This window comes from Callospermophilus lateralis, chromosome 2, assembly GCF_048772815.1.
Source record: "Callospermophilus lateralis isolate mCalLat2 chromosome 2, mCalLat2.hap1, whole genome shotgun sequence".
NCBI lineage: Eukaryota > Metazoa > Chordata > Mammalia > Rodentia > Sciuridae > Callospermophilus > Callospermophilus lateralis.
Window position 1 is genome coordinate 166969025 of NC_135306.1, and position 23870 is coordinate 166992894.

Genomic DNA, 23870 nt, shown 5'->3' on the forward strand with positions numbered 1-23870 from the left:
AACAGTGAGAATAAAGACAAGAAAAACGAATGTGAGAGATATTCATTAGGTAAAACAAGCAGAGACTATTTAAAATTTAGTTGGGGTAGGTACTGATATTGTTAAGAAATAAGATGGGGTCCAAGATGATGATTTCTAGGATAGGGCTCCTGGGATTAGGCTTCTTGAAGCAATGTACCCCCTCAATATGGAAGGAGGTCATGGGGGACAAGACCTGGAGCCAGACAGTGAACAGGATGCAACTGATTGGGCAGAGTAGAGTCTGTATTGAGAGAGGCCTGGGTTGAAACCAGAAATAGGGGGAGGATAGAGGTTGATATAATTATGATTGAGTTTATGCAGAGATTGATGGGAGGCTGCCTGTAGCTTGTGCCAGCCATGATGACGTCATGAAGGACCCAGCATGATGGTCAGTGCTTTGTCAGCTCAGTCTTACTCAGCATAAGAATCTGGGACCACTAAGAATGAGAGAGGCTTTGGTGGGGATAATGAGAGGGACCTTTATTGTCACGGGTCAGTTGGGGGTCCTTGCAACCGCACAGTCACAGGCACCTCCTTTATGGGGTTGTTTACCTTCGTTGTGACACAAGATGACCGTTTTTTCTCAAAAAGTCGATCTCAAAGTTTCTAGTTTCCATCAAGAAATTAAATTTGAAAACATTTATTGGACAACTCTGGATGCCCTGTACCAGTCCCTGGGACATGAAACCCAGCATTCAGGAGAGGTGTGTGGCCCCCAGCCTAGTTTCCTGACAGCAGCAGGAGCAGCAAGCTCAGAACTTCTCGGGCAGGTCGGAAGGTCTGAAGTGTTTGGGATCTTTGCCACTTCGGCCCCACTCTTCCGCCTTCTGGTTGGCTTGAATGTTCTCCCATCCACGGTGGCCGCCTCCATAATAATACTGATTTAGGAGCCCCCGAAAATACTTGCCAGCAGTGCTAAAATCCAAAGAAGGGGGTAAGAGGAAATTAATCTGACACCTGAGATAGCTCTGCCTCCTAACTCCCTCCTCCCTTGATGCTCAAGGAATGACCAAGAGAAGCCTAGAGAAGTCAGTCCCCAAGGACAGAAAAACTAAAATATCAACGCTCTTGGGAAAAGGCCTAAATCAGCTGATTCTTTCTGTACCCTGACACAGGGCACTTTTGAGATGCCCTCTCTAGTTTTTGCTTTTTCTATAGAGATGAGAGGCAACAACACTGACCAGCTCTGCAGGCCATCCAGGCCCTGGAAGCCTAGACGGAAAGAGGACACGCCACAGGCAGAAGGGATTGGAGGGCGACCAGCTCTGCCTGCTGCTCAGTGGCATTTCCACTTTACCTTATCATTTTAGCAGCCCAGATGCCCCCAGGTCCCCTTTGAGCAGCATCATAGTTCCCCCGGGCATGGAAGTATCTCTCTGAATTTTGGTGATTGGCTTCTCTCATGTCCCAGTAGGCTCTCCACAAGTCCCCAGTCCCTGGAAAGGAACAAAAATGACAAATATGAACCTGGTGATGTATTGATGAAGTGGAGGAATGAAAAATTTCTACTGACTTCCAAATTTTTGCTCTTGACAAAGTAATCCTTTGAAATTATACATCAAGACGAAGATATGCAACCCTAGGAATGGTACTTCTCAGTGAATTAAATTGGATTGGATTGATTAGCAGTTCTGTTGCCCTAGGCTATGTCTTATATGGTTCTGCGTATGCTGTGTACAAAGAAGAGGTGGGACTATCATGTAAGGGAGAAAAAAAAAATGGAGAATGACACTACATCTGTAGGATCCAGGGACTGCATGGGGGATGCAGCGAGAAGAGTATTGCACATCTATCATGGCCTGAAGAAAAAAGTTGTATGAAGGCAATTCTGATTTAAGTAAATTTGGCTGATATGGGTGTAAATTGCACAGAAAAGCTGTTGAAATAGGCATTTAGTAAGTGAGGAGGTAGAATTGTCTTTGGAGAGCTCCAAAGAACATGGGAAGTGAGGTTTACCTGAAGAGCATAAATGTAAATGTTCAGCTCTCTGCCCTGCCAACTACACTCCACCTTAACTCACCTTTTAATTGGGAGAATCATACGTACCTTTCTGGTGGATTAAAAGACAACTTGAATGAATTTTATGGTCAGAATGTTGAGTGAAAGAAAGACATAAAATATACATTCTACAAGACTCCTTATATTCAAAGATCAGAAGCAGACAAGACTAATCTTTAATAATAGAAATAAGAATAGGTGCTACCCTTGGGAAAGTTAATTAACTTTAATTAATAGAGTGCTTAGCATGTTCCACCTCTTGATCTAGTGGTAGAAACATGGGTGTTTATATGTGTAAAAGTTTGTCAAACTGTACAGTTTACTCTATGTAAGTTATATCTCATTTTTAAAGGTTTTTTTTTAAGATTACTGGGAAAAGCAGCTGCTCAGAACAGGTCTATGGGAGGAAGAACTGCAGGAATCATCTACCTGGCCTGAGTTGTCCAGTCAATGAATGCTTTTTATTCCTGCCATGGCTTGTGTCTAAAGTAAGCCAGCTTATTTATAACAACTCACTTGGGCAAAAGAAAAGTGGAGATGGATAGTTTTAATTATCTTTATGTACTTTCTCACTATTTGCATGTATTACTTACTTTGTGTCTATAATTCAGCCAAGTAATTTATCTCTGACATGGTATAGTGACTTCTTTCTCAGATATCTACTTAGTAATCATTCATATTGTTCAAATTGCTTACCAAGCATCTTCTTCAAGCATCTGACAGATTCGGTCACTGGGTGTGATAGCAAAACCTTAGACCATCTTTCTCATTTGTATTAACCAGAGGAATTTATAGTTTAAAATGTGATCCCTAGTCCATTTAACTTCTAACATTCTGACTAGCACATGTACTTCTTTTAACTATATAATTCTATTTATTTGAATTTCCAGAAAAGGCAAAACTAATTGTGATGAAAAAAAAATCTTAACAGTGTTAAGGGTATAGCCCAGTTGTAGGGGACATGCTTATCATGTACAATTCCCTGGATTTGATCCCCAGAAAAAAAGACCTTGAAAAGGAAGTTGGAAGTTGGCAGGTGGAAAGGCAGGTTGGGAGAGGGAAAAAAAAACTTGGAAAACCATAGTTTGTCTTGATCTTCTCATTCCCAGAAAATATATAATATGTAAATATAACATAGAAATATAATTTGTAACCAGTAAAGTCAATACCAGACTCATTTGTCATTGTTTATTCAAAATACATTGAACAGTTACTTTGCTGGTTACAATTATATTTCTATGATATATTTACATATTATATATTTTCTGGGAACCAGTAACTTCCATATTAATGCAAATTACTAGACTTTAGCCTAACATTTTTAATTTTTAAATATGTTTGCATGTATATATGTGTTTACCAACTTAGCACTGCTCTACTAAGTGCCTGAGATGTATTATCTCAAATGACTAGGCCTAATGATATAAGGAAGCTTATATCATTGTGTCTGACTCATCAGCCTGGTTTACCCACTTCTCTTTTTTGAATGGATTTTTTAAAGTTATATATAACATTAGGATTCATTTTGACATAATTATGAAAACTTGGTATAAGTTGTTCTAATTCAGTCCCCAGTATTTTCCCTTTCTCTTCCCTCCTTTCTCCCCCTGAAAGATGTACTTTTTTTTAATATTCATTTTTTAGTTTTAGGTGGAAACAATATCTTTATTTTATTTTTATGTGGTGTTGAGGATTGAACCCAGTGCCTCACGCATGCCAGGCGTGCTACCACTTGAGCCACATCCCCAGCCCAAGAGATGTACTTTTAAAACAAACACATCTATATCTATAAATGCTGGAGGATCACACAACAAACTCTGAAATACATTGACCTAAAGACGAAGATATTCTTCATTATACATAGAAAGACTTATCAATTACCAACAAAATTCTTTTTAAAAGCTGTTATTCAGAGATTTTCTTTTTTTTTCATTTTAAAAATAGCACATGAGGGCTTGGGAGATAGCAAGTGTAGAGCACTTGCCTAGTGTGCTTGGGGACCTGGATTACATCCCCAGCACCACAATCAACAACAAAACCACATGAAGTTCAAAATTTAGAAAAATTGGAATTCATACACATTCCCTTGAGAATCTATAAAAATTCAGTTGCAAAATTAATTACAACACTTCAAGTTCAAAGTATTACAAAATCTAACAACATATTTTTTTATTTTTTTCATTTTAACAATTGGCCGACAAGCTTCTTTTCCATCAGGAAAGACTGGTGTCAGTTTCCTCACACTATCTCAGCTAAGAGTGGCTAATCAGTGAGAGCTTTCTCTTTTTATTACACAGCTATAAGTTAGAAGTTAATCTCCGTGAGCTTTGAATCCCAGTCATCGGCCATATGTCTGGGACAGGGTGGGATTTCTCTTAGCAAGTGCTGCTGTTCTCCTCTGTCCTGGGCACTCTCCCTCCCTGGGATAAAGCATAATATTTATTCAGCTCATCCACCTCTAGCCTCCAGGGGCATATAAATTCACAACCACACTAGAGGACTAAGAAATCTTCCGTCTGTGAATTCCCACAGTGAGAGCTCCCCACTGGAAGTCCAGATACCTCTGCACAAAACACCAGTAGCACAGGCTGGGTCCACACATGGAAGCAGAAACAGATACAGAAAACCACACTCCTGCTCTGACCCATCTGTGGCTTCTCAGGAGAACCCACATCTTGCAGTTATGTGGCCTCTGCTCAGATGAGTTCTGGGGACCACTGGATGTGCTCCCCATCCTCCAGGTTTTTACCTTGGATAGCCTCTTTGAAGAATGAATACCAGCTTTCACTGCTGACTCCCAGGACTAAGGAGCAGAAAACAATTCCTGTGCACAGCTTCATTGTGCTGAAGGGAAAGGAAGAGCAGCAAAATTAGATCTAGTTTCTGAGGTTTGGAATTTCAAAGATAGCCTAGTTCTGCATTTCCATTTGTTTGTCTTAGAATTGTTACTGTAAAAAAAGTTAAAATGGGGCTGGGGTTGTGGCTCAGCGGCAGAGCTCACCTGGCGAGTGCGAGGCCCTGGGTTGGATCCTCAGCACCACATAAAAATAAATAAATAAATAAATAAATAAATAAATAGTATTGTGTTCAAAAATAAATATTAAAAAATTTTGAAACAGGTTGGGGAAGAAGCATAAACCCTTAATTCTTAGCCAGATCATTGGGGGGGGGGGGGGGAAGAGAGCAATCCAAAGTGTTATTGATTTGTGGCCCATTTGCACCCAATAAAACAGGCTAAAATCAATCAACAAGTGTTTCTTGAGTGCCTACTCTGCTCAGCACTGACCCCATGAAGAAACAGAACACACGATTTCTTCACAATTAGAATGTACTAACTGTATGAGAAATGGATCTCAAAAATAAAACAAGACAATATTTCTCCCTGGAAGACAGAGTCACCTGTGGCTTTTCTCCAGCTAAAATTCCAGGGGAAGCAGGGCTTCTAGGACCTTCTTGCGATGAAGCAGCTCCTGGTGTCTCTCCTGACTTCAGTATTAATGGGAAGAGGGGTTCCAACAACCTGCCTTAGCAAAACCCTCTTGCTCAACCCTTCTCAGTAAATAAAAGATCAGCACATTAGGCAACAGAATTTGTTTATTCACAGTAGATTTCCAAATTGGGTCACCCAAGGTTTTAGTTTTCTGGAAATGTTTCCTAATTGCCATTTTTCTCTCTCTTTTTATAGTTTTCTATCATTGCAGAAAATAGTTGTACTTGCAGAATAAATTGTAGGAGAACCAGGGAATCTCTCCACTTTTCCCATCTGTGGCCTTCCATTCTCACCTGCCAAAGTTGCACATAGATATTATGCTCTAAGAAGTCATCAATACTAACTATTTGCAAAAGAGAGGTTTGCTTATCTCTTGTGCCTTTTTTTCTAAGGAATTTAAGGACAAGGGACAAGTAAGACTTAGATCTACCAGCCAAGGGATGAAGTAATGATCCTGGAAGAACAGAGGAAGGAAGGGCATACAGCAGGAAGATCAAGGGTGAGGGTCTTCTAGGTAGTAGACTCAAGATAGATGAAAGGTAGGTACTTTGCTTTCATAGTAACATATATTATTTATATTTTAAAAATTTAATATATCTTGGAAGTCCTTCCATATCAGTTTTGTGTTATTTATTTATTTATTTGTTTTTAACAGCAGCACATGATTCCATTGTTCGAATAGACCATAATTACACCACACAATATTGATGGCCGCTGTGAGTGTTACTCATATTTTGCTATTGTAAACAACACAGGTTATGTTTCACTTATTGTTTGTACATCCCTGACACATGTACAAATATTTAAATTTTTAAGTAAATGACCTGATAAAAGATATGAGACTTTAAAAATTTTTATGTAAATCACAAATTACTTTCTATGAGGTCTCTATCAATCTGTACTCTCACCAAAATGAGTGAGAATGCCTAGTTCCATACTCTCAAACCTTTTGGTGTTTAAAATTTTGGTAGATAAAATATAGCTCAGTGTAATTTTAGTTTGCATTTCTCTTAGCATGAGTTTTATTTCACATCCTCCACTATGTTTAAGAGACATTTGCTTCTACTGTCATGTATAACTAATTAGAACAAATAAAAAAGAAATACTAAAAAAATTTTAAAATGAGCCATTTGTATTTTCTAGGAATTATACATTGATATCTTCTGTTCAAAATAGTATATTTCTTATTGGTGTGTGGGGTGTTTATTTATTATTTTGCAATAATTTTTTTTCTTTTTTTAATTTGATTTAATTAGTTACACATGACAGCACAATGATCTTATATCATCATTTGAATCAGATGGGGTATAATTTCTCATTTTTCTGAGTGTACAGGTTGCAGAATCACATTGGTCATGCAGTCACGTATATACATACAGCAATAATAAAGAATTTTTTAAAAAATATTTTTGAGTTATACATGAATGCAGTCTCTTTATTTTGTTTATTGACTTTTATGTGGTGCTGAGGATTGAACCGAGTGCCTCACAAGTGGAGGCAAGCACTTTACTGCTGAGACACACCCCAGCCACCAAGAATTTTTTGTACAAGGAAAATTTAGCTCTTTTTCTTTGATATGAGTTACAATTATTTTCCAGCTTGCCATTTTTATTTTCCTGTGGCAACTCACAGTGTGCAAAGTAATTCTTATGCCCTTTATTGACATTTTCCTTTAGTGCCTTCTAAATTTTGTGGTATAGTTTGACATTCCCCACTTCATGTTCCATGTTTTTTACAGATTTTATTGTTGCTATAATATTTTCATTATTTTGTAACTATTCACTACTTTTAAAATATTAAAATATTGATAATATTTGCATTATTTTGTAAATATGAAGTACATTTAGAACCTGTCTTAACATAACAAAATATGTTTTCAACTTTACATCATTAAGATGATCACCTGATTGGTCCCAATCCCATTCATTGAATAACCCCTCCCTTATTTACTATTTTGACATACACTCTTTCTTATGTACTAAATTATCATACGCACTCATGACTAACTTGGAGATTTTTGTTCCGTTGACTAGTTTTTCCTGTACATGGCTCAGTACTACACTATCATACTTATTCAGACTTTATTCAATGTCGTCATTGCCTTCCTTGCTCTCCTTTTCTAGAAGTAGTTGAGGTTCATCTTCTGTTATTTCCTTTACCTGTTAGTTTTGGCTTCCAAAAACACTGTTGATGGCTTTACAAATTGTGTTGCCCACCACCTGTCTCAACTGTCTCCTTGTCTTTATGGATGTTTCAGTTGATGTGTGGGGTGTTCAGGAGTCCCATGTCCTCCCCTGCCATTCTCTCTACACCTGTTTCACTAGGCCTCAGGCCACTCTTCCTCTGCAACCACATTAACAAGATCAGCAATGACTCCACATTGCTTAGGCAAGGGTTAACTTCACAACCTCTCAGATACTACTGGCACTGATTTTGGAACTCCACATTCTCCAGTCCTCCTTTCCCAATAGCTGTTCCTTTTCAGTCTATTTTGCTGAATAAAACTTTTCTCAGGACTTCTAACAAATGGAGACTCCAATGGTAGATACTGAGAACAAGCTCCAAAGGCCATGCATAGTCTTTTTTTTTGGGGGGGGGTTGGGGGGTACTGGGGATTGAACTCAGGGCACTCAATCATTGAGTCACATCCCCAGCCTTATTTTGTATTTTATTTAGAGACAGGTTCTCACTGAGTTGCTTAGCATCTCACTTTTGCTGAGGCTGACTTTGAACTTGCGATCCTCCTGTCTCAGCCTCCTGACCCGCTGGAATTACAGGCTTTGCAACCACATACTAATGAAAAACTTATTTCTCCTTGAGCAAAATAAAGTCATTAACAGGCGCTGGAGATGTGGTTCAGTGATAGAGTGCTTCCTAGCATGCATGAAGCCCTGAGTTGGATCACCACCCACACAAAATAGGAAACAAGCAAACAAACAAGCTCACTAATAGAAAGTGTTTTGGAAGCAAAAAAATAATTAGTATATAATAAAATAAGCTCAACTTGGCATTTTCCACATGATAGCTCTTAAAAATATGTGAAAACAACAAAAAAAAGTGTTTCGGTATATTCAAGCGTAAGGATAAAGGGTGATAATATAAATCATAAATTCTTGAGTAAACAACTACTTTCTTCTTTGGATTAAACTCTGATATATTTTTAGGTTACAAATTCTAAGAAGTCATATGATGTTGAGATAGGAATTAGGGATAGAGAGATATACCAAATCTGAAAGGAAATGCCCATGAGCCATTGAGATGCAGAAAGGAGAGTTGTACAACTTGAGCAACTTGCCCTTGGTCTGATCCCTTGTAAAATGAAGAAAATACACAAATGCAGGGAAAAGTGGTGCAAAATTATGCAGCTCCACCTTGGCTCTATCTCCAGTCTGGACCTTCCCAATGTCGGACCTTCCCAACCTAAGCAGGGACTTCTCCCTCCTGAGATAGCCCACATTCTCCCTTGAGTGTGCACCTACTTCCTAAATAAACCTGTCTATGCCTTTGTCTGTGGCTCAGGCTGAAATGCTATTCCCTTATGCATGCCAAGATCCCCACTGGTCCTGAGTTGAATTTCCCCTTCCCTCTGGGAGCTTCTCAGACCCTACTCAGGAGTCACCTCTTCTCCCATGACAATGTGATCCATTACAAATTGGTGAATGAATTTCTGTACCCAAGTTTCATTCCCATGTATTATTTTTAGTAATAATATCCTGATTAGGAAGTTTTACATATCCACAGAAGATTGAATAGTTTACCTTACTTGGATATAAAAGTCATTCTTTCTCTTATCCTTCTTTTGCTGCTGCCTACCGCTTCCAAATCTATGTAAATACTGCAACAAGTAATCTACTTATGCACTTCCACATATCAGCATTACACTCCTTTTAAAAAAAACTTTTTTAGTTGTACGTGGACATAAAATTTTTATTTTATTTATTGATCTTTATGTAGTTCTGAGGATCAAAATGAGTGCCTCACATGTGCTAGGCAATTGCTCTACAACTGAGCTACAGTACTGTCCCCAGCATTAGTCTTTGGACAATTTTTAACACCTTCAAACTTGACCCTCCCTGAACCCTAAGTTAAAATGCCTTGAGACTGCTCTCACCAGCCAGTCTGATGTCAACATCCATACCATCATGTTGATCTTGCCCATGTCTTATTCTGAAATAAACTCCCCCTCAAATATCCCAAATCTCCTTTAACTCCATGTCTACTAGTGCTTTCAGATAAGAACTACATGAGAAAGTTCTCTTGGGATTTACTATAGCAACAGCTTCCCTACTAATTAACAACTAATTTAATGACTTTAGCTTATAAATATCACTTTCTCATCAATCTCCTACCCTTAAGAGTCTTCCTACATTCCACTTTCAAAGCAAAAATAGAGACCAGTATCAATTTCTTTACTGTGAGCCCCATATCCACATTTCCTTCACTGTCTGTGGTCCTGGAGCTGGACCCTCTAAACACCTCACCCTGGCCAGCTGTGCAGGATGCTAATCTTTGTCAGTAGAGGGCAATGGAGGAATAGGGGGAAATGAAGACCTGTCTTCCTTGTGCCCTGTTTTGGCTTCTCAGGCTCCTGTGAGGATCCTCCCCTGCCACACCCAGTGACACTCAGCCCAGGGACTTTTAGTGAAACCTAAAGGACGGGGTTGTTTCAACAATTTCTGTGGCACCTCAATTAAATTTTCAGTGTGTTCAACAGCACCCCACTTCTGTTAGCCTGAGCTGCCATAACAAGGTACCACAGGTGGCTTCAACACAGATATTTATTTTTCAAAATTCTGAACACCAGGATGTTCTAGATGAAGGTACACGCTAATTGAGCACCTAGTGACTGTGCTCTTCCTGGCTTACAAACATGTACCTCCTTACTGTGACCTTGTGGGTTTCAGAGAGAGAGAAGCTCTTTGTTGTCTATGCTCATAAGGACTATCGGTTCAGATCCAAATACAGACACTCTGGGAAAAAGGCTTCAGCACATGAAATGGAGAGCATACAACTCATTCTAGAAATCCATCCCATCCACAGCTGACTTCCCAGAGAGATCAGCAGCATGCTTTCTGCTAATCCCATGAGAACAGCTTCTGAGCAGGTTTATAGCTCCCTCACCCCACATTCCCAGTGAGCACAGTGGCTCCTGGACAGCATGCTATCAAGTTCCATTGCTATCTCTATAGAGTTCCTGTTTCTCAGCTTTGACTGTGGCACCCAACAAACTTTCTCTCCATGTAATGGGCTATAGATTTGCCTAGGAGAACCAAATGTCTGCCTCTAGGGAGGATCATATAAAGTTTATACCCTCCTGACTTATTATCCATAGTGGAAACTATTGTTGAGAATTAAGCATTCCTTATGTTAAAATTTCCCGTTTCAACTCTCTACCTGTTTTGTCTCCTACAAGACCTGACTGATAAGGAATTCTTTTCCACCATGACTGTTCTTCACAAATACAACACCACAAATGGTGTGCACTTACATCTTCATTTAGGCTTGAAATAAGGCAATAGAAATAGAGTGGGAGACACTGCTCTGAAGGTATTTCTTGGATAGAATGAACAGAAATTGGTGAATAATTGGCTTTGCAGATGTTGCAAAAAACTAAGCAGAAAACCAAGATGGTGGTATCTGGGGCAGGATTCCAGAGCCAGCCTTCCCATAGCCATGCCCCTTGTCTCCAAAGGCAGACCCAATGAGGACGAAAGCCCTGGGGGCAGAGAATGTGACAGGACACAGTTGTCAGGAGTGAGGTGGTCAGGACATGGAAAGGCCTGGAAATAGCAACAGCTAACCACGGGGGCCTGGACAAGTGAGAGAGTCTGATTCTGCGAAGGCTCAGTGCCAGTGTCTGTCCTGTGTGACTGCTGAAATCACATCCCCTACACCCTGAGGTCCAGGCTGGATCTTCTTGGTGTTTATTGTTCACCACTTTGTACCAAACATACCACCCTCAGGGCAAAATATAACACCCACTTGCTAGAATTTCCATTTCTTATGTATTTATTGAACAAAGACTGTGGGCCATCCACCCATTTATGTGGACACAGGATGCAGTGATTTCATATCCCAATCTTTGAGGGCTCACAGTCAGTCTTCTGAGACAAAATGAAGATGAAGCTCAGTATTTACCAGGCAGCCCTTTAGGTCTGTATTTATTAGGGTCTTCTCCTCTCCTGCCAGCTCTGTTGGCTTCCTGGTCTGCCTGGGAGTCCTCATGACCTCGGCCAAAAAGTTGCTGAATGTTCTCTCTGGTATCACTGAAATCAAGCAAGGTAACAAGGAGATTCCTCAGCAGGCTGATAAACCTCAGGCTACCCTCCTAATTCTATGCTGTCCAGGGAATGGCGCTCAGGGGAGCCCAGGAGATCAAGGAAGAGGGGCTGAGATACCACCCCTGCCTGGCACAGCCCTACTTAGCCTGTCTCTTCACCCTGAACCTGGATGAACAGCACCAGGGAGGTGAGGGTTAGGGATCACTCTGTGGCCCTCCCTTTCTCTAGTTCTGAGTTGACACACATAACCTCAGCCATCTCTGGCTCTGTCAGTGGCCCAGGCCCTGCACTGGCCATGGTGGAGGGCTAGACAGAGTGGGCAGGAGGAAGACTCAAGCCTCACAGAAACCTGCTGCCAGGATCATTCCCTCCTGATCCCCAGGGCAGCCAAGCTCTGCTCACACAGGCCTGGCATCCCCAGGAACCTGCCTTACCTGATCACTTCAGCAGCCCAGGCACCCCCAGGTCCCCTTCGGGCAGCGTCATAGTTCCCTCGGGCATGGAAGTATTTGTCTGCACCTATGAAATTTGCTTCTTTCATGTCCTGGTAGGCTCTCCACATGTCCCAACTTCCTGAATTGGAAAAGAAAAGACAAAAGGGATATCAAATATACATAAAGATTGTGACAACACTTTCAAGGGGGATCCAGGTATTAATATATTCAAGATTTCATCCTGTGAATTTTGCACCCATAGATATCATGGGTTGAGTGGAATCGTCTCCTTCCTAGCTGGCTTCTGCAAGTCACTCTAGTGAGAGTTGTTAGGGGCCACACCTGTTTGTCTTTGGTGGTCCACTGTGCTGCGGTGAGCTTCACCATACTTAGCTGTGCTATGTTTAAGGACAGAAGGGAGGTGTCACTGTCAAACAGGATTCCTCAGCTTCAGCACTGTTGAAAAATTGGGTCACGTGGTTCTCTGTTGTTCAGGGCTGCCCTGAGTCCTGTAGGATGTTCACCAGCGTTCTGGTCTGCCACTAGATGTTGGCAGCACATTCTCCCAGTGGGACAACCAAAGACATTGCCACACATTGAAAATGTCCCCTGGGCCAGCACATTACACCAGGTCCAGACCCACTGTTCCAGAATGAAGCTCCATGTGATTAGAAATTGCAGTGAGGGAGGGGGCATCCAGGAGGGGAAAGCCTGAGTGGGCTGCACACATGAGGCACTTCTGCCCTGACTCCCAAGGAAAATGTACTTCTGTACCCTAAACGCACATCACTGTGACATGAGTGCCTCTGGGCAAGCTCAGTGAACTGCACTGATGCTGTGGTTGCTTGAGGAGACCCTAGTGTAGTGGTTCTCAGCTGGGTTGGCCTGTTTTGATCACCTGGGGAGATACTGAAAGTCCTGATACCCAGAACACAACCCTGCCCATTCCTCAGACTATATGAGGAGGAAGAAAATCCAAGATTCCACAGGGTTTAAACTCCAGGTGATTTCACGTGTGCCTGACATTGTTGACAATGGAATTTTAGGAAGTGGTGAGCAGACACATCAACTGGGCTAAATTGGCTTCATATATAGCTCATTGGAAACCTCTGCTCTGCCACCTGCTTTTTTCAGTCCCTTTAAAGAAATGCTCCTCAGTATACCTGGGGCATCCTGCCACACAAGGTAGCACAACATAAGACTGGCTCCAGTCCTTCAGAGTGCTCCAAGTGAACCCTAGAGCCATCTCTCCACCACCCTTACCTTGAGCAGCTTCAGTCACGAATGAAAAAACCCCACCGCTGACTGCCAGGACCAAAGAGCAAAACACCAGGCCTGTGAGAAGCTTCATGGTGCTGAAATGAAAGAGAGGCATAATCAGACACAGACGAGACTGGCACCTTTCCCTTTGACATTTATATCCTAAGAGAGCCTGGTTGTTCATTCCTACTGGTTCTCATTATAGTCCTAGTAGTTCCTCTAGGAAATCTGGCAATAGGAACTCACTTGGTACCAAAAGCCTTCACTCTGACCCCATCAGCCCTGAATCCAAGTCTGTCTGAGAGAATAGCATGGTGGCTCCAACAGAGGATAGGGGAGTTGGGACCAGATTGCCACTCTAGAGGAGGCTATAATGCATTCTCCATGTGTCCCCTAAACCCAATCCACACCACACATGAGATAAATAAATAAATAAACACATAAAGGATCATTACGTTCAAAGAAAATCACATCTTGATAGGAAAGAGAAAATAGAGTAAGGGTTTAAAAACTCACTCCTTGCACTTGACAATCACCTGATGTCTGGTGGAGTGGATCTGCTGGTCGCTGAAGGACAGGGAGAGAAGGCTGCTATTTATCCTGAGCCTTTCCCTCTGGGGTCATGGGCAGGGAGGGAGAGCCAACCTGCATTCCTGGAAAGTCTCTGCAGGTCATTTCCTGTAAAAATCTGCAATAGAAGTCTTACTGGACTCTAGGTGTTCTTCATCCATGGGTCATTTTCCTCAGTTGTGCAATTTGAAGACACAACAGAGCTTTGCTCTGCATTTGGCAGCTCCATGAGTCAGGTGAGCAGCTCTGCTGCTTAGCTCTGAGAGAGAAGAGGTAATGGAGATGAGGCGATGGAGGGGCAGGGAAAGAGCACTAAGATGGTGCCCCAGTGTGCTGTGAGGTGAGGAGCAAGAGGGGCTCCTGCAGCCAGGATCTTGCTTTCCAAGTCACTGACTCAGGAAGGGGCCTGCTGGGCCAGAGGGCAGATAACAGTTAAACCCTGCTGGGTTTCTATCTACAGTCTTTGAGCTACAAAACTGGCAGGCTAGCCCCACACACCTCAGGTGTATCTAAGCTCTTACCTCTAAGGCATAGAAAATGCCTGCTCAGCTGATTTAGATAATTAGAAAATGTAAATTCTAGAGTCCCACATAGTGGGAGGAAAGCTTCTGGGTGTAAGGAGCTAAAGTGTAGTTTAAGAAGCTTATAATAAAGCACTATGGAGGCAAAATCTGCAGTGGGAAAATGGGAGCCCAATTGGGAAGGGTTAAGCATCCAGGCAGGTGAAAGTTGGGGAGAACACTTTGAGCTATATTACCCTATGGGTTTTGCAGGGTGGGAGTGTCACTATCTGGCCTCTTTCACTGTGAATCTCAGCCAAGTAAGCCCTGCTCTGCAGGAGCTGGTGCTGGAAATGAGTTCCAGGGCTCCCACTAGAGCTCAGCAGGGCTAAGGCTTGTATGCATGTGAACAGTCACCAGCTCTCAAGAGAAAACCTCTCATTACTTACCTTACCCGAAAACATTCTAGAAAGAGAATTCTCAGCACCATAGTTCATCCTAAAGAAAGGAATATCATTTGCAAAACTCTCTAAAGTTGGGTTAAAAAGAAAAGTTGATTCTGTGCCTGAAACCAAATGAAATTGATTGTTACCCCTTCCCTTTGCTGGATGCTACTTGGAGCAGCAAGGGCTACTCGTTCACTCAAACCTCCTGCTTCTTTAGTCAACAGTTATATTCTCATTTTTTACTCATAAAAAGTTTTACAGACTCTTACACTCTTTTTAAAAATGTTTTTTTTTGTGTGTTATAGTTACACATAATAGTTGGATTCATTTTGACATAATCATACATGAATGGAATTTAATTTACTCCATTTCAGTCCCCAGTGCCTCCTGGTTCCTCCCCTTCCTCTACTCCATTGGTCTTTCTTCTGTCTATTTATTTAATTGGTGCTTTATAGATACCTATGAGGTGGAATTTTCTGTAAATTTTTTTAAAAATATTTTTAGTTGTTCATGGACACAATACCTTTATTTTGTTTACATAGTTTTATGTGGTGCTGGGAATAGAACCCAGGGCCCCACACATGCTAGGCAAGTGCTCTACCACTGAGCTACAACCCCAGCCCCTCTCTGTGAATAATTTTGTCAAATTAATTCTTGCCGCAGTCTGGCTGGGCACAAATCACGAGCCACTCAAGAGGAACAAACTTTATTTCTGAACTCCAGCAGCACACTCCACACATGTTCCGGGGAACTCTCCTGAATGCCACCCACACGGCTCCTCCAGCAACAACCAACCGGAAATCCCTCCTCTGACATTTCCCCAACCAATGAGAACTCTTCAGGAATCCCTGGGAGAGCTGAACCAGAACTCAAGGGGAACTCCATGAGAACTCAAAAGTCATCATCTTAATGGCTTGCTGGTGTCACCTCTCAACCAGTACTTCTGGCAAAAATGCCATGCGTCATCCTGACTCTGCTGTGGCCCTCAACAAATTCTGCATTTCCTTCCTTTTCCATTCATCTTCCCTCCCCCTCAATATCCTTCCTGTACTCCACTGATATTCCCTCTATCCTCAAAGACCTGAGTGACAGCCATCCCTATTTGACCCTGGAAAATCTGTCCATGGGCCAGTGTGGTGATACATGCCTATAATCCCAGTGACTTGGTAGGCTGAGGTAGGAGAAATTGGAAGTTCAAAGCCAGCCTCAGCTACCAATGGGGGTCTAAGCTACTTAGCAAGATCCTGTCTCAGAGTTAGATGATGCTTTTTGGAACACACTTTGGAACACACACTTGTAAAATGGACATCTGTTTCTAAAGCACTTACTTTCAATTACCTCAGAGACAGAATGCCCTTGGGTTCAATCCCTCTAACAAAATCAAAAAATACAGCTAAAGATGAATCTGCCTCTAAACCCTCTCTCAAGGGAAGCTTTAGAGCATCTAAGGGACTCTTTCAAGTACCAGCACCCAGGACACATTCCACCCTGTGGCTTATGCTCTTCCTACTCTAGTTCTTGGCCTCCAGAACATCCCAAATGTTCTTTTCTCGGAATTTGTAAACTCCTTGACAAGAGGAGGGGTGGATTATGGTAAATCCCAGGTTGAATGGTTTGGATTGGAAGAATGCCATAGGGCACAGCAATCTCAGCTCTGGCAGCCAACACCTGAACATTGTCCCCTTGCTGTCTTGCCATGCTTCTACCACAAAGTTCCATTACTAAACACCCCAATACCTTTCCAGTAGAGGCTGTGCCACTGGGTTCCCTCCTAGCACAGATCCTCAAATCCAGCCACCTGGACTTGGAAGCAGCTTGGCATTGAATTGAAGAGTCAAGTCTTGGGCTCAGACAGACCCGGTGTGACTTCTGCTCTGCCATACTGACGTTGAGGGGGGGGTTGTTTCCACATCCTCTAGAAGTGCAGATGACATCTGGTCAAAGACATGATTCTTTAGAGAAAGGCCACCTAGGAAGTTGGACATCAAATGTGTCTATGTTTCTAGGTAGTGGGAAGCACTCATGTTACTCTTGGTCTTCAGAATTTCACAAGTTCAATCATGCATCCCTTAAAGGCAGGGATGTGTTCTGACTGATGCATGAGGCTATCACGCTGTTGAATGGACATCTTCGAGTGAAGGTCAATCAGTCCATGTGGCCTCTTGACTCCATCAGGACACACAGTGGATACAAATGTATGAGACTGCTGCTGGCAGCACAGGGCATAGTGTTCTACAGCAAGGCTTTCTTTTACTAAGAAGAAGTCATAGTGTAGACTAGGAAATACCAATAAAATGTGGGGTAGAGTCAGGCTTGGTGGCTCATGCCTGTCATCCCAGTGACTTAGGAGGCTGAGGCAGCAGGAAAACAAATTCAAGGCCAAGGTCAGCAACTTAGTGAGAAGTCTTAAGAAACTTAGAGAGACTCTGTCTCAAAATTAAAAGAAAAAAAAAAAAGTCTGGTATGTAGCGCTGTGGTTAATTGCCCTTGGGTTCTAATTTAATCCTCAGTACCCCCCCATAATAGTGTGACATAGTAAATACTAAACATTAACATAGTCATTTATTATCATCATCTACTATTATATGCATACAGAACTTTTGGTGTAATACTTTTATGTAACTGGCAGTGTTGTAGGTTTGTTCACAACAGCATTACACAAACATGTGACTAATAACCTGGAGTACAGGGTTATTGTGGTTATCACATTGCTAGGTGGTAAGAGTTTTTCACTTCTATTATTCTATGAGCATGACTTTGTCTATTCATGCACCAGTTAGTGAGTGCCTTCTATGGGACAGCCACTCCATGATGCGTTGGGCAGAAAATGGGCATCAAATCCAGGCTGTGTCCTCATAAAAATGAGGCTTATAATTGGGGGATAATGATTATAAATATATAAGAGAAATCTCACACTTATTTGATGATAAAACCTGTAAGATTCTGATCAATAAACAGGAAAGATTATGTGTATAAAAATTTGATTAAAGAAAAAGTAAGGTTTCACCAAGTTCCTATGATTGCATTCTCCCTAAAGAACAACAGTCTCCAGCTACTCTACCAGCCAAGAGATGAAGCAATGATCTGGAAGAACAGGGGAAGGAAGGGCATACAGCAGGAAGATCAAGGGTAAGGGTCTTCTAGGTAGTAGACTCAAGATAGATGATAGGTAGATACTTTGTTTTCATACTAATATATATTATTTATATTTTTAAAATTTAATATATCTTTGAAGTCCTTCCATATCAGTTTTGTGTTACTTATTTATTTGTTTGTTTTTAACAGCAGCACATGATTACACTGTTTGAATAGACCATAATCACACAACACAATATTGATGGCCGCTGTGAGTGTTACTCATATTTTGCTATTGTAAACAAAACAGGCTTATACTTCACTTATTGTTTATACATCTCTGGAACATGTACAAATATTCTCTAGAATAAATTTTTCAGTAAATGACCTGGTGAAAAAATATGAGACTTTAAAAACTTTTATGTATTGTCCCCACTGGCAGGACACATCAATGTGGGCAGCGAACCTAGATGGGGAGGAATGAAGGGACAAGTTCTGATCAAGTTGCAAATTTTTATTGTTCACACAGGGGTATTTATCTGCTGGGAATGGGGAAGCTCTCTAATCATCAATTGCTGAATGTGGGTGGTAAAACTGCCAAGTGCAAGATGTCTGATGATCCTGATAACCGCAGGATGTTCCAGGGAGATAGGTAGCTGCGGGATGCCTCCCGGGCAGGATGTCTCCCAGGGGGCTGTCAGGCTAATCTCTGAAGGAGAATTTCCTTCTAGTCCCCGACAATGTATGTCACAAATTACCTTCCATGAGGTCTCTATAAATCTGCACTCTCACCAAAATGAGTGAGAATGCCTAGTTCCACATTTTCTCTTATATAGTATACTATCAAACCTTTTGATGTTTGAAATTTTGGTAGATAAAATATAGCTCAGTGTAATTTTAGTTTGCATTTCTCTTATTATGAGCTTGATTTCACATCCTCCCTTATGTATAAGAGATATTTGCTTCTACTGTCAGGTATAACTAATTAGAACAAATAAAAAAGAAATATTTAAAAAAATTTTAAAAATAGCCATTTGTATTTTTTAGGAATTATACAATGACATCTTCTGTTCAAAATGGTATTTTTCTTATTGGTGCTTGGTGTGTTTATTTATTATTTTGCAAGAATTTTTTAAAAAAATATTTTTTAGTTGTACAAGAATGTAGTATCTTCATTTTGTTTATTTACTTTTATGTGGTGCTGAGGATTGAACCAAGTGCCTCACATGTGGAGGCAAGCACTTTACTGCTGAGACACACCCCAGCTACCAAGAATTTTTTATACAAGGAAAAATTAGCCCTTTTTCTTTGATATGAGTTACAATTATTTTTTCGGGCTTGCCATTTATATTTTGCTGTGGTGATTCAATATGCAAAGTAATTCTATATATTCTTTATTGATATTTTCTTTAGTGCCCTCTAAATTTTGTGGTATAGTTTGACTTTCCCCATTTCATGTTCCATGGGTGCTGCAGATTTTATTCTTGCCATAATATTTTTATTATTTTGTAACTATTCATTACTTTTAAATTTTTTAAATATTGATAACATTTGCATTATTTTGTAAATATGAAGTGCATTTAGAACCTGTCTTAACATAACAAAATATGTTTTCAACTTTACATCATTAAGATGATCACCTGATTGTCCCAATCCCATTCATTGAATAACCCCTCCCTTATTACTACTTTGACATACAGTCTTTATTATGTACTAAATTATCATACGCACTCATGACTAACTTGGAGATTTTTGTTCCGTTGACTAGTTTTTCCTGTACATGGCTCAGTACTACACTATCATACTTATTCAGACTTTATTCAATGTCGTCATTGCCTTCCTTGCTCTCCTTTTCTAGAAGTAGTTGAGGTTCATCTTCTGTTATTTCCTTTACCTGTTAGTTTTGGCTTCCAAAAACACTGTTGATGGCTTTACAAATTGTGTTGCCCACCACCTGTCTCAACTGTCTCCTTGTCTTTATGGATGTTTCAGTTGATATGTGGGGTGTTCAGGAGTCCCATGTCCTCCCCTGCCATTCTCTCTACACCTGTTTTACTAGGCCTCAGGCCACTCTTCCTCTGCAACCACATTAACAAGATCAGCAATGACTCCACATTGCTTAGGCAAGGGTCAACTTCACAACCTCTCAGATACTACTGACACTGATTCTAGAACTCCACTTTCTCCAGTCCTCCTTTCCCAATAGCTGTTCCTTTTCAGTCTATTTTGCTGAATAAAACTTTTCTCAGGACTTCTAACAAATGGAGACTCCAATGGTAGATACTGAGAACAAGCTCCAAAGGCCATGCATAGTCTTTTTTTTGGGGGGGGGGTTGGGGGGTACTGGGGATTGAACTCAGGGCACTCAATCATTGAGTCACATCCCCAGCCTTATTTTGTATTTTATTTAGAGACAGGTTCTCACTGAGTTGCTTAGCATCTCACTTTTGCTGAGGCTGACTTTGAACTTGTGATCCTCCTGTCTCAGCCTCCTGACTCACTGGGATTACAGACTTTGCAACCACATACTAATGAAAAACTTATTTCTCCTTGAGCAAAATAAAGTCATTAACAGGCGCTGGAGATGTGGTTCAGTGATAGAGTGCTTCCTAGCATGCATGAAGCCCTGAGTTGGATCCCCACCCACACAAAATAGGAAACAAGCAAACAAACAAGCTCACTAATAAAAAGTGTTTTGGAAGCAAAAATAAATAAATAATTAGTATATAATAAAAAAAAGCTCAACCTGGCATTTTCCACATGATAGCTCTTAAAAATATGTGAAAAAACAAAGTGTTTCGGTATATTCAAGAGTAAGGATAAAGGGTGACAATATAAATCATAAATTCTTGAGTAAACAACTACTTTCTTCTTTGGATTAAACTCTGATATATTTTTAGGTTACAAATTCTAAGAAGTCATATGATGTTGAGTTAGGAATTTAGGATAGAGAGATATACCAAATCTGAAAGGAAATGCCCATGAGCCATTGAGATGCAGAAAGGAGAGTTGTACAACTTGAGCAACTTGCCCTTGGTCTGATCCCTTGTAAAATGAAGCAAATACATAAGTGCAGGGAAAAGTGGTGCAAAATTATGCAGCTCCACCTTGGTTCTATCTCCAGACTGGTCCCAAACTACAGCTCTTCTATAAATGTCAGACCTTCCCAACCTAAGCAGGGACTTCTCCCTCCTGAGATAGCCCACATTCTCCCTTGAGTGTGCACCTACTTCCTAAATAAACCTGTCTATGCCTTTGTCTGTGGCTCAGGCTGAAATGCTATTCCCTTATGCATGCCAAGATCCCCACTGGTCCTGAGTTGAATTTCCCCTTCCCTCTGGGAGCTTCTCAGACCCTACTCAGGAGTCACCTCTTCTCCCATGACAATGTGATCCATTACAAATTGGTGAATGAATTTCTGTATCCAAGTTTCATTCCCGTGTATTATTTTTAGTAATAATATCCTGATTAGGAAGTTTTACATATCCACAGAAGATTGAATAGTTTACCTTACTTGGATATAAAAGTCATTCTTTCTCTTATCCTTCTTTTGCTGCTGCCCTACCGCTTCCAAATCTACTTAAATACTGCAACAAGTAATCTACTTATGCACTTCCACATATCAGCATTACACTCCTTTTAAAAAAAAACTTTTTTAGTTGTACATGGACATAAAATTTTAATTTTATTTATTGATCTTTATGTAGTTCTGAGGATCAAAATGAGTGCCTCACATGTGCTAGGCAATTGCTCTACAACTGAGCTACAGTACTGTCCCCAGCATTAGTCTTTGGACAATTTTTAACACCTTCAAACTTGACCCTCCCTGAACCCTAAGTTAAAATGCCTTGAGACTGCTCTCACCAGCCAGTCTGATGTCAACATCCATACCATCATGTTGATCTTGCCCATGTCTTATTCTGAAATAAATCCACCCTCAAATATCCCAAATCTCCTTTACCTCCATGTCTACTAGTGCTTTCAGATAAGAACTATATGAGAAAGTTCTCTTGGGATTTACTATAGCAACAGCTTCCCTACTAATTAACAACTAATTTAATGACTTTAGCTTATAAATATCACTTTCTCATCAATCTCCTACCCTTAAGAGTCTTCCTTCATTCCACTTTCAAAGCAAAAATGGAGACCAGTAATCAATTTCTTTACTGTGAGCCCCATATCCACATTTCCTTCACTGTCTGTGGTCCTGGAGCTGGACCCTCTAAACACCTCACCCTGGCCAGCTGTGCAGGATGCTAATCTTTGTCAGTAGAGGGCAATGGAGGAATAGGGGGAAATGAAGACCTGTCTTCCTTGTGCCCTGTTTTGGCTTCTCAGGCTCCTGTGAGGATCCTCCCCTGCCACACCCAGTGACACTCAGCCCAGGGACTTTTAGTGAAACCTAAAGGACTGGGTTGTTTCAACAATTTCTGTGGCACCTCAATTAGATTTTCAGTGTGTTCAACAGCACCCCACTTCTGTTAGCCTGAGCTGCCATAACAAGGTACCACAGGTGGCTTCAACACAGATATTTATTTTTCAAAATTCTGAACACCAGGATGTTCTAGATGAAGGTACACGCTAATTGAGCACCTGGTGACTGTGCTCTTCCTGGCTTACAAACATGTACCTCCTTACTGTGACCTTGTGGGTTGCAGAAAGAGAGAAGCTCTTTGTTGTCCTCACTCATAAGGACTATCGGTTCAGATCCAAATACAGACACTCTGGGAAAAAGGCTTCAGCACATGAAATGGAGAGCATACAACTCACTCAGGAATCCATCCCATCCACAGCTGACTTCCCAGAGAGATCAGCAGCATGCTTTATGCTACTCCCATGAGAACAGCCTCTGAGCAGGTTTTTAGCTCCCTCACCCCACATTCCCAGTAAGCACAGTGGCTCCTGGATAGCATGCTATCAAGTTCCATTGCTATCTCTATAGAGTTCCTGTTTCTCAGCTTTGATTGTGGCACCCAACAAACTTTCTCTCCATGTAATGGGCTATGGATTTGCCTAGGAGAACCAAATGTCTGCCTCTAGGGAGGATCATACAAAGTTTATACCCTCCTGACTTATTATCCATAGTGGAAACTATTGTTGAGAATTAAGCATTCCTTATGTTAAAATTTCCCGTTTCAACTCTCTGCCTGTTTTGTCTCCTACAAGACCTGACTGATAAGGAATTCTTTTCCACCATGACTGTTCTTCACAAATACAACACCACAAATGGTGTGCACTTACATCTTCATTTAGGCTTGAAATAAGGCAATAGAAATAGAGTGGGAGACACTGCTCTGAAGGTATTTCTTGGATAGAATGAACAGAAATTGGTGAATAATTGGCTTTGCAGATGTTGCTAAAAACTAAGCAGAAAACCAAGATGGTGGTATCTGGGGCAGGATTCCAGAGCCAGCCTTCCCATAGCCATGCCCCTTGTCTCCAAAGGCAGACCCAATGAGGACTAAAGCCCTGGGGGCAGAGAATGTGACAGGACACAGTTGTCAGGAGTGAGGTGGTCAGGACATGGAAAGGCCTGGAAATAGCAACAGCTAACCACGGGGGCCTGGACAAGTGAGAGAGTCTGATTCTGCGAAGGCTCAGTGCCAGTGTCTGTCCTGTGTGACTGCTGAAATCACATCCCCTACACCCTGAGGTCCAGGCTGGATCTTCTTGGTGTTTATTGTTCACCACTTTGTACCAAACATACCACCCTCAGTGCAAAATATAACACCCATTTGCTAGAATTTCCATCTCTTATGTATTTATTGAACAACAACTTGGGCCATCCACCCATT

General features: G+C 41.2%; 2 protein-coding genes across 3 annotated transcripts; both read right to left on the reverse strand.

Annotated features, from left to right (window-relative positions):
* Positions 1-645: 645 nt before the first annotated feature.
* Positions 646-5529, reverse strand: LOC143392823 (serum amyloid A-4 protein-like). Its single transcript, XM_076846963.2, has 4 exons — positions 5419-5529; positions 4769-4863; positions 1319-1457; positions 646-936 (listed from the first exon to the last, which is right to left on the reverse strand). The coding sequence occupies exons 2-4, from the start codon at positions 4857-4859 to the stop codon at positions 774-776; spliced, it is 393 nt and encodes a 130-aa protein (XP_076703078.2). The 5' UTR covers positions 4860-4863; positions 5419-5529; the 3' UTR covers positions 646-773.
* Positions 5530-11551: 6022 nt separating this feature from the next.
* LOC143392824 (serum amyloid A-5 protein-like) lies at positions 11552-14040 on the reverse strand. 2 transcript variants are annotated; one of them, XM_076846965.1, is made up of 4 exons: positions 14021-14040; positions 13488-13579; positions 12225-12363; positions 11552-11775 (listed from the first exon to the last, which is right to left on the reverse strand). In XM_076846965.1, the coding sequence occupies exons 2-4, from the start codon at positions 13573-13575 to the stop codon at positions 11637-11639; spliced, it is 366 nt and encodes a 121-aa protein (XP_076703080.1). In that variant the 5' UTR covers positions 13576-13579; positions 14021-14040; the 3' UTR covers positions 11552-11636. The 2 variants fall into 2 exon arrangements, with proteins under 2 accessions (XP_076703080.1, XP_076703079.1); XM_076846964.1 differs by having other exon boundaries at positions 14001-14040.
* Between the last annotated feature and the right edge of the window lie 9830 nt (positions 14041-23870).